The 14369-nt window shown below is 31.7% G+C and overlaps 1 protein-coding gene across 2 annotated transcripts; it reads right to left on the bottom strand.

Annotated features, from left to right (window-relative positions):
* Positions 1-949: 949 nt before the first annotated feature.
* Positions 950-13979, bottom strand: LOC126827076 (TAR DNA-binding protein 43). Of its 2 annotated transcripts, none has more exons than XM_050556264.1 (4): positions 13637-13979; positions 12328-12497; positions 10445-10594; positions 950-9938 (listed from the first exon to the last, which is right to left on the bottom strand). In XM_050556264.1, exons 1-4 carry the CDS (start codon positions 13872-13874, stop codon positions 9183-9185), a joined length of 1314 nt encoding a protein of 437 aa, XP_050412221.1. In that variant the 5' UTR covers positions 13875-13979; the 3' UTR covers positions 950-9182. The 2 variants fall into 2 exon arrangements, with proteins under 2 accessions (XP_050412221.1, XP_050412222.1); XM_050556265.1 differs by having other exon boundaries at positions 10454-10594.
* Between the last annotated feature and the right edge of the window lie 390 nt (positions 13980-14369).

Below are 14369 nucleotides of genomic sequence, written 5' to 3'. Positions count from 1 at the left end.
TGTAGCTGAGCTGGGGGGGGGGGGGGTCGACCCCCACCCCACCACCCCCTCTGGATCCGCCCCTGTTCTCGGTCGATAAGCACCATCGTATCTACTCAATATTTAGGTAGTGTGTGTTGTGAAGTGTCTCAATTACTATTGGAAATGAGGATGGAAAATATTTTCATACGAATGTGGTGCATTGACATGATCTATAAGAAATCGTCAACAATAACATTATGTATAGTTCTTGGCGTGTTATGTCGGTCACCATGGCTCTAGTTCGTAAGAGCATTTATTGTTCGGAATGGCAATGAAATATTGTGGTATCCACGATTCTTCACGTTTATCTTCGGAAGTAAATGCTCAAATTGGGACTATTTGAGTGGTGGTAAATTGATACACGTTTAGAACACAAGATTTTAGCCAAAACATATATACCTGAAGAAGGTTTAAGTATGGAAGTAAGACACTGCCCCTTTCAATTTTAGAAACTAATCGTCAGAAATTTTAAAGAGAATTAATAAAAAAATATTATATGCATCACGGGATAATTTAGTGGCACACTTGCCAGGTCTTAGGTTTGCACCCGGTGTTGACTGAGAAAGTTCCTCGGGATTCCTGGTGTGATATCCTTTTGTCAGTGGTACAGGTGAGATGAAAACCAAGGTGCTGTGTACAGACTGTGCACGTAAAAGAACCCTTGACAGCTGGAATTCGAAATAATAGTAGGCCGTAGTGCCGATGTCTAGGCAAAATTTCCCTCTTAGTACACTGTATGGCCGTCTTCATCATCCCAGTCGGTGCAGAAAAGTAGAGCGTTAAACCACATTTCATTTCATTTCAGTAACATGGTTTACAACTAGCAGTGACGACTTTGCTGCTGTAAAACAAGCCACCACTGCGATCTCCATCCACGTTTATGCTTTGTTATGATTTTTTTTTTTTTTTTAAATAAAAACAACACAAATTTTGTAAAGCAAAGTTTATTAGGTTAAGTAGTATAACTGCTGCCAAGTATGTCAGAAAATTCTACACACAAAACACCAGAATAGCAAACAGATAGACAGGCAGACAGACACACAGTTTGGATTTCATGTACACTGCACGTTAAAGTGTTGTCGTGTTAATGAAAAGAATTAATCAACTGTCCAAATAAAAACAAATTCTATATGGCACATTTTCAGTTCACTTGATCAACTAATGCAGTGAATTTGATTTGATAACAATTTAGTTTTACCAGTAATTAATCCAAATCAGTTTTAACTATGAATACGTTTTAACCAATGCTCAGCATATCCTCAGTTGTTAATTTCAATCACTCAGTTGTTAATTTCAACAGCTCAGTTGGATCTTATGTTTTAATGAAATATTCAGAAGACAAATAACTGATAACATATCTAGTCATTAACACGATTTCACCTATCAAGATATATTCAAGAACCATAATTAGAAACTTGGATTGTTTCTACCCCACACGTACTCTTTTAACAGTATATCAAAAATATATAACAAGTCAAACTTCCTGAGAAAGGTGCCTTACTTTAGATCATTTCTGTTTACAGATCTATTGTAATTAATATCTTACATAATAATTCACAAAACTTTGGTTACCGTGGATAATAATTCCTTGCCCACCCTTCAAGACTTTCATTTAACATAAATTAAATCAAGGTTATAAAGGAAGAAAAAGACAAAATTATCCAGGTTGCAGTGGGCTTGTGAAATAATCCATACTAACAGTGTTGAAAATAATATTGTAATAATAACAATATGAAGTAAGTCCTACCCTCTCTTCAAATATATAAATAAAGATATAACTTAAGTTTTGAAATATACGAATCTCTAATAGGCTCTCTTGTAACAAATATATCAACAGGGTAGTTGAAAAGTACCCTACTATCTTGTGATGAACTCTTACATCTAAATTATTAGTATATGGGGTACTTTTAGGTTAGTAAACATATGATTAAGAATTCTGAAGAATTTCCAATATAGTAGAATACTTTTAGACAACCCTGTAAGTAGAGATTCCATTATGATGGATGTCTGGATCCATATAACTCAATTCGCAAAACTCAGTGGCACAATTTATTTTCAAATTTATTTTGGGTGTTACACACATGCAAAAACAACTTTTGTCAGCTAATATGATTCTTGCAATTTCATTTGCATAGAAACTGTTTAGTATGCAAATCACTCACACTGCTATTACCCTGCATAAACTTTACACTGTAAAGAACTGAATTTAACTTTAATAAAATCACAGTATAACTCAAGTAATTCACACATAAGTAGATGCACAAATTCAACTCAAATATTCCACTATACACATCCAATTTTTCTCAATGTCTTGTTAAAATCTGTAAAATGATAAATTATAATGAATCTTTTTTTGAGATACAACAATAACATGTACATGAAATCACACCAAACATTATTAGACTTGTTAACTTGGAACCACTAGTATTCATATAGTTCAGATTTAGAAAAGAGAAATGGGTAGATGATAACTATATTGACGGATAAACTGTTTTTGAGCAACTTCCCATAAAAGGAATGGATCGGCCTCAAATTAACCATGATTTCAATCAAAAATGAGACAAACCAAAGAAGCACATCTGCAACTCATCTTCCACAACTCCCTAGTCCCATCGTCCTCTGACACACTATAGCTAACCACTTTCATTATTAGATATATAAATGAGTGTTACTGGCAAGTTATATAAGAAGGCTAAATTAAGATGACCACAACTAAATATATGCTCTTAATTATTCATCCTTCACTCTATGGGTGCTTTTGGCTTTTAAATGGTGTATAATTCCAAAACAAAATTACAACCAAACTTTACGCTATCTTAACATTTTAGCAGTACTGGTTTTCTATAAAACATAGGAATACACTACTTTGTGTATGATGACTGTCACAAGTGAAAGACTCCTTTTTCAAAAGCCCAGGTTTGTGTTCTGGTCCAGTTTTGAAAATTCTTAATTTTCTTACAAAAAGATTTTATCAATACACATCAACTTCCTTGAATCAAATTATCACCATGTAGCATTTCTCTAAGACCAGAATAAGACAGACATTTCAAAAGTTAACTATATATATATATATATATGCTTCAGAATGAATCCAGATCTGAGTGTCAAGTATATAAAATAAGCCCCTTCTAAATAAACTTTTTTTTAAAACTATGTAAATAAAACATTTAACACAGAAAATGATAAAAATGCACCTTTAGTTTAGATATAGTAAATATATATTAGATTGTGGTTTACCAACAAGTTATTAATTAACAACATACCAGGCACTGGGTTTATAACAACATATTAAAATAAAGTCAAGCGAGTTAACTCAGAACACAAACATTCTTAAACCAGGAAAACACATTTTTACATTTTATATTAACGGTACCATAATCAAATTTTTCAATAGTCCAGCGCATAAATTCCACTTACAATTTCAAGGCTTGATGCGTGCCGCTAATTTCCATTTTCTTTAAAATATCAAATTTCTCACAGCCTAATACATGCTAAATATTTGCTTAGATTGATTATTTAACATTTAATTAAGAAAACAAAATCAAAATACCAATGCTAGATAGTCTCCCACCATGTATTCAAGTGCATCGATAAAATTTCATGTTAAAACTTTGTAAATACTTAACGGAATTAAACCATTTTTCGGACTGATATTCCTATTCGAGATTAAACTTTCATAATATTGTAGTTTGTAAGAGATTCCTATAGAGCTAAATGATTTATCAACCCTTTAATTATTAATAAACACAATTTCTTTTTTAACTGTTATGTATGTCTAAGTTTTTATATCAAGTTGGCTCAAGTCAAAAGTTAGCTGTAGAATTTTACTGTCCATCCCATTATCTTAATTTTATCAATAAAAATAAATATTATATGTTCAGTTTTCAACAGAGATTTATTTTCCTAAATCAAAGTCACATGTTAAATGGGGGTGTAAGAATGTGTTTCCATGGTTACAGATGACAACAGAAGATTAATGTAATATTAAGATGATCCTATCATGGATTACTACTGATATATATAACACCAATTGACCTACTATATAAACTAATAAACTACTTAGTGTTTGTATGGTAAAACAAATGACAGGATACTGGCAGCTTGGACTGCAGGAAGACAAAACTACTGAGGTTAAGAGCATAAAAATCTAATAGATAATAATAAATAATAAAAATACACACACAATCCTTCTTAAAGCTGAACAACCCTTAATTATAAAACAAAGTATGGTTTTCGAATACATCAATCCTCAAACACATTAACTAAAATTCATGTTACATCCAGCGAATTTCAAATGACAGATACCATCGGCATATAATTAAATAACAATTTACTTTCTAATGTGTAGGTGTTTTCAAAAACATCAGAACTCAGCAAATTATTTCTTGCCCTCTGAGACTTCAGATACATTCCAGGAAATGTTATCATCAATGCTGATCCCTTTTGTTAAGTAATAGTCGCAAAAGAAGTGTTTATTTAGTATAACCATGAACTTGTCAAAACAATATTAAAAGAGTTACCAATTTCCTACAACCTAATATTCTGATCTGTTTTATTTAATCTTAAGATTTGTTATAAACTAATATTCTAATCTGTTTTTTATGATCTGAATATTTTTATGAACTAATGTCCAGTTTGTTTTATATGATCTGAAGATATATCACATCAAAGAAATACTTGTTACTGGTAAATATTTTGCACATTTTGGGTATAGAATGCTAATAGTTTTGTATTTTATAAATAAATGGTTGTCCAGCTCTAAAATAAATATAAAGCCACAAACTTTCAAACCAATGATATGAAGGATGCTTTCCACTTTTGCCTGTAATCCCAAATTCTTTATTCTGACTCTGAGACCTATCTTACAGAAACCAATTTCTCTTTGAAAAATGCAATATTCAATAAGACCAATCCTTCAAACACTTAACCAAGCTCTTGCAATTTTAGTGATAACTGTATAAAATTGCTTAAGATGTTATGACATCTGTGAAATATATGAGAGACTTTTATAAAGACAATAACCAATTCACATTTAATGTTATCTGAACAATCAATTAAATTAAAATACAATATTAAACTGTATTATACCAGGTTTTATAACTATTGTGGAATTGAATTGGATGAATTTTAGAAACCCTTCTCCATTTTCATTTAATAAACTTTGCTTTTACCTATAGAATATTTTTGTTAGGGAGATCAATGCTATGATTAACAATGAATTAGCAAACACAGACAGGTCTCACATAATATTCAATAAGAAAATAAAGTTCACTTTACGTGCTTTTTGTTTTAGTATAAAAATCTACTTTTTTAAAAATCAATGATCATACTTGGCTCTCCATTAAGCTTTTTTTGTTTGTTAAAGAATATGTACATGTAAAATATCATTCTTACATAGAAATATGGAGATAATATAAAGAACAGTCAGTCATGATATAACAACCAATAATATATTCTTCTTAAATAATTCCATTTTCTGATCATTCAAAATCATCTTTCATAACTCACATCCTAATAAATAATCTAAATACGAAAAAAATGATGCAAACAAAGACAAAAAAAAAAAAATTAAGTCTTTTTTTTTCCTTTTAAAAAAATTAAAGAGGTAATATGTGGATTCAGTGAAAATATAAAAAATTGCATGAATAACACATAAAATGTAAATACATTCATCTTTAATAAAACAACATACAATGATGTTTGGAGTATAGGCTATTAAAAGTTAGGGTCTGTAAAAATACATGTTTAGCTGTTTTTATTTATCATGCTTCAAAACATTAAAACAATAAACTTCATCAATATTTAGTTTCACGTCTCACTGGTTTATTAACTGTATTGTGGTTACCATAGGTTCTAATTAGCAATTACCATACACTTACAATACTTTTGTAATTTTTCAATACTTATGTAATTTAATCAACAAGTAATTATCACTTTATCAATATTACAGCAATAATCAGGGTTCCAAACAAAGAGTATCAAATATGGATTCTTGAAGGCTTTTGGCGGTATGTAAATTTCCAAACAACATGTCAATCAAATGTGCTATCAAACCCTTAAATATTACAATATATACTAAAACATGTAAAAGTACAATGGAACTTGTACATCAGCAGCTATATGGCCAATATGTGGTGTGTACTAGTATTATATACAAACATAATTTAGATAAATGATCACAAAATCCTTTTAATCCTTCACATGATAATTCTAGGTGACACAAGTCCTCAGTATGAGAATGTACACTTATCGAAACCGACAGTGATCTGACATCTAATTATGTCCACATATAATCTATGATATACTATGTTAAAAACTTTAAATACACTGTAATTAAAAATTATGGATCTCTACCATATTCCCACAGATATAAAAATTTGTGATTCAATGACCACACACATCACCTTCAAATATCTTGCTAACAATTACACCTCAATAATAGACTATATACAATAAATAACAAGATACATACACAGATATAATAATATTAATGAGAATTCATGCATGCTAAAGTTAAATAGAGAAAATTGCCACAGAGAATATATGTAACACACACACGAGTTAACATCTACCAGGGCTGATGATGTACAGCCTGTTTATTTTTTTAATACAGATAACCAATTAACATTACTGTTGCATTCTGTACCAATTAATCATGTACCTAAAATTTCTAAATTTCAAGAATTTTTATAGGTTAAATGTTCTGAATATCATATTTTGAGACTTTATTTCTAGGATTTGTTACAAACTTTTATGAAATGAGGAAAATGTCTGGTGTGGTTTTATATTCTCCACTTAACTTCATTTTCAGCCCTGGTAATTAAACATGGGGCAATACCGTGTAGATATAATATATATTTAACATATATATAATAGAAATATATAACTATCTACTACATAGAAACTTGCCTCAAAATATATCAACAACAGTCATTTTAGTGGGAGAGAATTTAATTATCAAAACAACTTCAGTTCTAAAAAAAAAAAAATCTTCTTTAAATTGATAACTCGTATTATTATGCACACAAACTGTGCTTCATTTTTTTTTTCATCATAAAACGGGAAAATATATCTCTGTCTTGAATACAAAAAAAAAAACAAAAAAAAACAGGGGGTAGGGGTGCTCCAAACACCAAGTACCTTACTGGATTATCATACACAATAAACACACACCACTCATAATTAAATACTCCAACCATTTACTTTTCAAAGCACACTTTAATTTATAACGTATCTGTAGTATAATATATATATATATTTATATATAACAAACATATCCAACCATTAACAAAATCCACTGATTCAATCCAGTAAACAAGCAAGTAATATATTCTCAATAAATCAATTCAAACAATATTAAACATTCATGAAAATTGCTTTGATTTAAAAACAGAATTCTTGTCATCTTTTAGAGGTATATTTAGTATTTTTAATCAATTAATTGTAGTTTCATGAGAAATTTGTTTCATTCAGTATTTTAGTAAATAATGTTTACCCCTATATTGGTTAATAATTTTTCAAGTCATAAAAAAAAAAACAAGAAATGAGCTTTTGGACTCCATGAAAGATTCACAACAGAACTATTTTTTCTTTACAAATACATGTATGTTACTGATAATGAAAAGTCGGTAGAAGAATTTTCGTATGAATTCTGCCAAATTCAAATTATGTTTTTGTACATACATGTTGCATGGCATGTAATTACTATTTACCAAGCAATTTTCAATATATGATATCTCTTAAAATCTATTTTCTTGGGTTGGAGCACCACATCATCTCACATCTCTCAAAATCTTTTACAATAGTTGCTGCCCATAAATTAGCACATCAAAGTTGTACAATAACAAAGCACTGTTCATTACTTAATTTTCTGTACTTCCATTAAAATTAAGACACTTTCAATTTAAAAAAAATCATTCTCACCTTATCAAAAATTAATTCATTTCTCTAACAAAAACTTGACAAGGGAGGGAACTTTGTTACCGTTTAAATTCTATCAATCTATCATCAATATATAATGAAAATTATTGAACATTTTCCTAGATCCATATAAGAATCATTAAAAATGATTAACAGGATCAGACAGTGCAATAATAATAATAATATTAATAAATAATACCAATAATAGATATAAATAAATTTTGAGAAAAAAAAAATAATCATGAACCACTCAAAACACAATATTGACAAGCAAACAAGAGCATATTTAATTATTTGCTTGTAACTAAAATGTAGATATAACTAAGTAAAAATAAAACAAAACTAGATCAATGTGAATACAATAGATGTACTGAATAGTTTGCCCTGTATCAGGAACAAACCTTGCAATCAAGGTCTGCCCTTAATCAGGAACAAACCTTGCAATCAAGGTATCAAAATTTAACTTAACATTTGAACACTTTTAAAGATTAAATTAAGCTTTCATATACAGATATTTTTCTTCGTCAATTTCACTGGTATTCGTTTAAAAAAACCTTAATCTAATACAAAAATAGATAACATAAAATGAAAGAAATTGAATAAGAGACAATCACGCAGTACATATAGTTTTCTCTAATTACTGAGGTATTGCCATTAAAACAGTCATGATTACAATTATAGCACTCAACACATGTACCAGTTTTCAAACAGTTATAACATGGCAATAATTTACATGATATAAATAAATTTGTTAATTCATGACTTGTTTTCAAACATTGTTACTACAAAACTATTTATCAACCTTACAATTAAACTGCAGAACTGCTACCAATATCTTATGAAACATACAATACCCAGTAGTAACTTGAAGTTATAGATCATTCACACATTTGTATACTGCTTGGGTGAAATTATAAATATCAAACACACACAGGTGTAATTCTAAGGTTGATATATAGTTAGTTCCTTAAAGTAATATTTCCTTTACTTTCTAGTATTTGAAAAGATAATTTAACCAACATGTCATGTAGTGAATTAAATTACTTTTTGGCTCAAGAACCTAAACAGATATAATTTTTAAGATACATGTATGATCACTCCAACAGCATTCATACAATCTTGTAAATATTATAAAACATCTTTTACTACTTTAAACCTGGAGTTATTTTATACTCTCAGATTTGTACATCACGTAATCTTTAAAACTTATAAATTTTCACACTTGTAATCATGCACCTCATTTAAGTCCAACCACTCCCTGTTTTACTCTGCGTTCCCCATCCACTCACATGACCTGGACTATGAGAAGAGACCTCTGTCACTTGTGGTTGCCCTCCCCATCCCAAAAATCCTCCTGAAACCCCACTACTGGGTGTACCATTGTGGTTTCCCACAGGACTACTAACCATGGTGCCATTTGTGACATTACTAAAGCTTGTGGTGGAGGCGTTGGTGGTTGGGTTTTCTGTGGAGCTTGCCCCTCCTTGATTGGTCAGCCCTAATGGACCCCATCCACCTTGACTACTAAGGACAGCTTGAGCTGCAGCTATCATGGCATGGTTCAGTTGTAACGCTCCCAATCCTAGATTACCTAAACCTAGATTATTAGACAAATTTCCACCCATATTGGCTTGACTTCCTAGACCTTGACTACCAGCGCGAGAAGGATGAGACCATGACGTTTGATTATACGTGGGATTTAAACTCAGATGGGTGTGGTTCATCACACGTCTGTCCAGATGTTTATCATTGTTCTTTGGTGCAGCACTACTGATGTGAACACTGGCTCCTTTTATGATGTGGTCTTCTCCACACAGGGTTTGGGCGGTGTCTGAATCCGAGAAAGTAACAAAGGCAAAAGCTCTAAAAGGTTTCGGTATAAAAACATCTACCACCTCACCAAATTTACTAAAATAACATCGGAGGTCTTCAGCAGTCATATCATCAGTACATCTTCCAACAAACACTTTACGATTCATCAAGTTATGATTACCCTCCTGAAGAAAAATGTACATGTATTGATTTTTTAGCAGTGTTAAAGAAAAACATCATTTATAGAGAAATACTATAATGGATCAAATCGATCACCCTTATTACTATTCAGCCTAATTGTTCCTCCACAATAAACTCTATGTCAACTGATTCTATAGTTTACCAGGAACACTATTATTAGCATTAACGCATATAGCCTTCATCTTCTTTCATGTATGGTTGAATATAGGAATATAATTTCTGATCTCAGTTGGATTATTATCCTGGAAAGTTTTTTTCCTGACATTTGTTACAAATAATTCTAGTAGGTCATTAAACAATGAAGGTTTGATATAATAAATATTGGTACATACAGGGCGTCCACTTCAAAATTTTCACAGCCGGTCATTATTTAAAACGCACGAAAACTTTTCAAAGTAAATTTATATTTCATGTTTTTTATTCATATGGTAGGGTATTGTGAATTCACGTGTCTATACTACTATATATTCACAACAAAATTCAAACTTACCAAACTTACCTTAGAGTTGGGTATTCTCACATCACACCAACGCCCGTCAATCATATGTCTTTGAGAGATGCATTGTACTTGCGCATCATAGTCAACAAAACGAACAAAACCAAATCCTTTCGAGTGACCAGTCTTTATATCCTTTTTTACCTGAATAACAGTAAAAGGAAAACATTACACTTAATAACATTACCTATTAATTATCTAAATGTAACCAGTCCAACAATAAAAGTTGTCACTTCATGAAGTGGTAATCAAATGGATCAAATTGATGATCCAGGGGAGATAACTGACTGTTAAAAAGGAATTATCAACAATAGTTTTAGTTACTAGTACATTTGTATTAAAAATAAGATCACAGGTATCTGTATTTTATATTCCCTAGAGCCTTGACAACACAAATCTATAAATTTCATTACTCAGAATGTACACACAGGCACTTGAAGGGATTAAAATAAAACTTCTTACTACTGCTTGACTATATATTATAGTATATAAAAGGTATTTCAGCCGCCATCTTTGTTTTCACGTCTTCAAGGCATTACGTCTGCTAACATCTCACAATACTCACTAGTTCTAACACTACCCGTCGTTTTTATTGCCAACGAGACCTTATTTAATCATTATTCAGCTTCCGATGTAATTAAATTGGCCATTTAACAGCGTTATTAATTACAAATCAAAAGTGAAGCGCTGTCACTTGCCGAAATTCATGTTCAACGGCCCGGAAATAAGTTGTGTTTGTAGCAGTCTGTATCACCCAGTCCCTCATAAACCTATCCGTTACACAAAATTTCCTAGGAACTGGGTGATCCAGACTGCACCTGCGGCCTCGCTTCGTAGGCTCGATCATTTACCGACCAAATTTCGAGTAACGGATAGGTTTATGTGGGACTGGGTGATACAGACTGCTACAAACACAACTTATTTCCGGGCCGTTGAACATGAATTTCGGCAAGTGACAGCGCTTCACGTTTGATTTGTAATTAATAACGCTGTTAAATGGCCAATTTAATTACATCGGAAGCTGAATAATGATCAAATAAGGTCTCGTTGGCAATAAAAACGACGGGTAGTGTTAGAACTAGTGAATATTGTGAGATGTTAGCAGACGTAATGCCTTGAAGACGTGAAAACAAAGATGGCGGCTGAAATACCTTTTATATACTATTACTATAATATATAGTCAAGCAGTAGTAAGAAGTTTTATTTTAATCCCTTCAAGTACTATTACTATAATATATAGTCAAGCAGTAGTAAGAAGTTTTATTTTAATCCCTTCAAGTGCCTGTGAATGTACACTAATCTAGGGCAAGATCATGTGACTTCTACTATTCTAAAATCCTACCAGGATTAAATTAAAAAGAGTACAAATCACTCAATTCAAATAAAGAATGGATAGCTAATATAAATATTTAGTCTGAAATATAAGCTTATACTATAGGTGGACAACAGTGTTTACGCTTTAAACAAAAAACAATTGATTGTCGTTGATACAATGTACCTTTCAGTCTTTCATTTCACAATCACGTGGGATAAATACTCTGATAAGCTTGAAAATGAAAATTTCTATATGAAAATTCTAATCTGTAAACACAGATAGTGGTCATCATTTATTTTGACATTTAAGTAGCAAAAAGGAATATCCAAATTAATCAAATTTTTTGATTAGTTAAATTCAGGCTCAAAATCAATGAGGATTTAATTTTACACACACTTTTCATTATAAATTCATCTGAGAGAATGTAAGCAACCCAAATATCATGTCATTGACAACCCCAATCTAATTTTAATTTGTGGTGTGAAAGATTGTTTATAATATTACTATAATCATAAATCATGAATGTACAAAATACATTGGACGAAGAGTTCGTGATTTTTACCTGAACCATCAATAATTCACCAAACTGGCTGAAATATTTTCTGAGATCTTCCTCTGTACTTTTCCAGGGCAAACCAAGTACTATCAAATCACTACATTTCATTTTTTCTTTCTTTTTACTGATAAGGGACAAACTTTCGGGTACTTCTTCCACTTTTTTCCTATTATCTCCTGAAAAACAAATTCAATAAGCTTATGTAAAGGAGGTTAGGTTGTTGTTACCACTTACCAGGCCTATGTATAATATCATTGACATGTAGACCTAATTCTATAATATAATCACAAGCATTAACCCTATAAATAACTTTTGACAGGATGTTTCAATTCACTACTCTGAACATTTAAAGTACTGATTAAACATATCAGACGATACATAAAAGCTTATATTTTGTTGCTAGAGTGTTAACAAGATTTAATTGTAGTCTGTGGATGACGGACCAGTGTATGGACAGGGACAAAGGCAATATGACCATATTTCGTCAATAACATGAGTGTATAAAAAGGACATGACCTAGCCTAAATATTAATGGTTACTGTAAGTTAATTTCCTATGCCTGTTAACCCTGGGTGTGCAATGTGGATTTGAATAACTAACACTTATGGCTTATTCACTTCAAAATCAAACTGAATGGATTTGAACATTGGACCATGGCATAACCGGAGTACATGTCCATGTGTAGATTACTCCAGAATGTGTCAACCATCAGTTACAACTGGTGTTGCTACTTCATTAAAGGGGTTATGCATCATTCACACAAGCATGATCAGTCAAAACTGGTGCTTCTACTCAACTTACACGTATTAAGTATTATCATGTATTTTAATCCAAGTCAACCAAGAAAGGCTATTTTTTAATGGAGGGAAGTAAATAAAGCTATGCACTGCAGGCCATTGCAAATATCTTGTGACAGTTATTAGCATCATTGTTTACCCAAATCACCAAACACGTAAAATTAAAAATATCTGATGCACGACATCGAGACAATGTTAAAATCTGCGAGAGAATAGTTACCGTCTGAACCCAAACCAACAACTGAACAAGCCCAAGAGTTACTTCCCTTTGTTTGGATCTGTCAAAACTGGGCTACCTTTGATTTTACAACTCTTTGGCGGATTTTAGTAATTTAGATATACTTTTATCAACAAAAACAAGACTGTCACTCGATAATTCCTTCCATGTAAAGAAATATTCACTTGATAATGTATTAATATGGCAACAGATGGTTGATTTTGACATCTGTCAAATGAAAGTAGGTCACACACTGTCAAACTTCTGAATGTAAACAAAGTAAAAATAAAACAATTCCTACCTTTGGGGAAGACGGCAATGTATAAATTACGTGCCCAGTTACCATCAGGGGGATACAACCGTCCATCGGAGAGGCGAATTCCTCGCATTGAGCCAGTATCTGGATTCCGATATTTCAAACCACAAGATCCAGGAAATTGTGCAGCTAAAGTTGTGAGGAGGAGTGTTCCATCGTCTTCGCTTGGTACTTCCATTGGTTCGTCACCCTCCTCCTCGGCGACCTGAATATACTGACTCATAATGCACACTATTTACATTGACACGTGCATGTGATTGTTGTCAAAATAACGAAATTAATCAGCCCGCCCTCAATCCGTAGATACGCGTGCGAAGATGGCGGACACTCTCGCAAAGCATCATGGGAAAACAATATTAGAATATTCATATTTCTCGCTTTTCTTACCAGAAACAAAGTAAACAAACAGTTTCATACTTGAAAGTGTGTTCAAAAACATCAAAATATTACCGTATAACTACATAAATTCTCCATTTCAAACGTGCACTGACATGACCTAGAAAGGGAGACAACTCTTTTTGTATTTATGTTAATGCGTTTCTTCTCGACACCATTGACCCACTTTCCACATTCTTAGAAAGAAATGGGGTTTAATATCCTATTTTTCTGCATCACATTCTTAAAAAATCAGAACCCGTCACTTATATAGATAGTAAAACCTTGTTTTTTTAAAATATAATTCTCAAATACCAACACCAGTTATAGCTTTATAGGCCAA

The sequence above is a fragment of the Patella vulgata genome, chromosome 7, assembly GCF_932274485.2.
Source record: "Patella vulgata chromosome 7, xgPatVulg1.2, whole genome shotgun sequence".
In the NCBI taxonomy this organism is placed as follows: Eukaryota; Metazoa; Mollusca; class Gastropoda; family Patellidae; genus Patella; species Patella vulgata.
The sequence above is the reverse complement of the archived record's forward strand: the minus strand, read 5'-3'. Positions and strand labels throughout refer to the sequence as shown.

Bases quoted from the DNA above. Each gene is read 5' to 3' on its own strand.
- LOC126827076 (XM_050556264.1), bottom strand. From the start codon at position 13,874: ATGAGTCAGTATATTCAGGTCGCCGAGGAGGAGGGTGACGAACCAATG. The intron at 10,595-12,327 runs GTAAAAATCACG...ACTGTTATTCAG, and splicing joins GTGAATTATTGATGGTTCAG to GTAAAAAAGGATATAAAGAC. The intron at 9,939-10,444 runs GTAAGTTTGAAT...ATTTTTCTTCAG, and splicing joins CCAACTCTAAGGTAAGTTTG to GAGGGTAATCATAACTTGAT.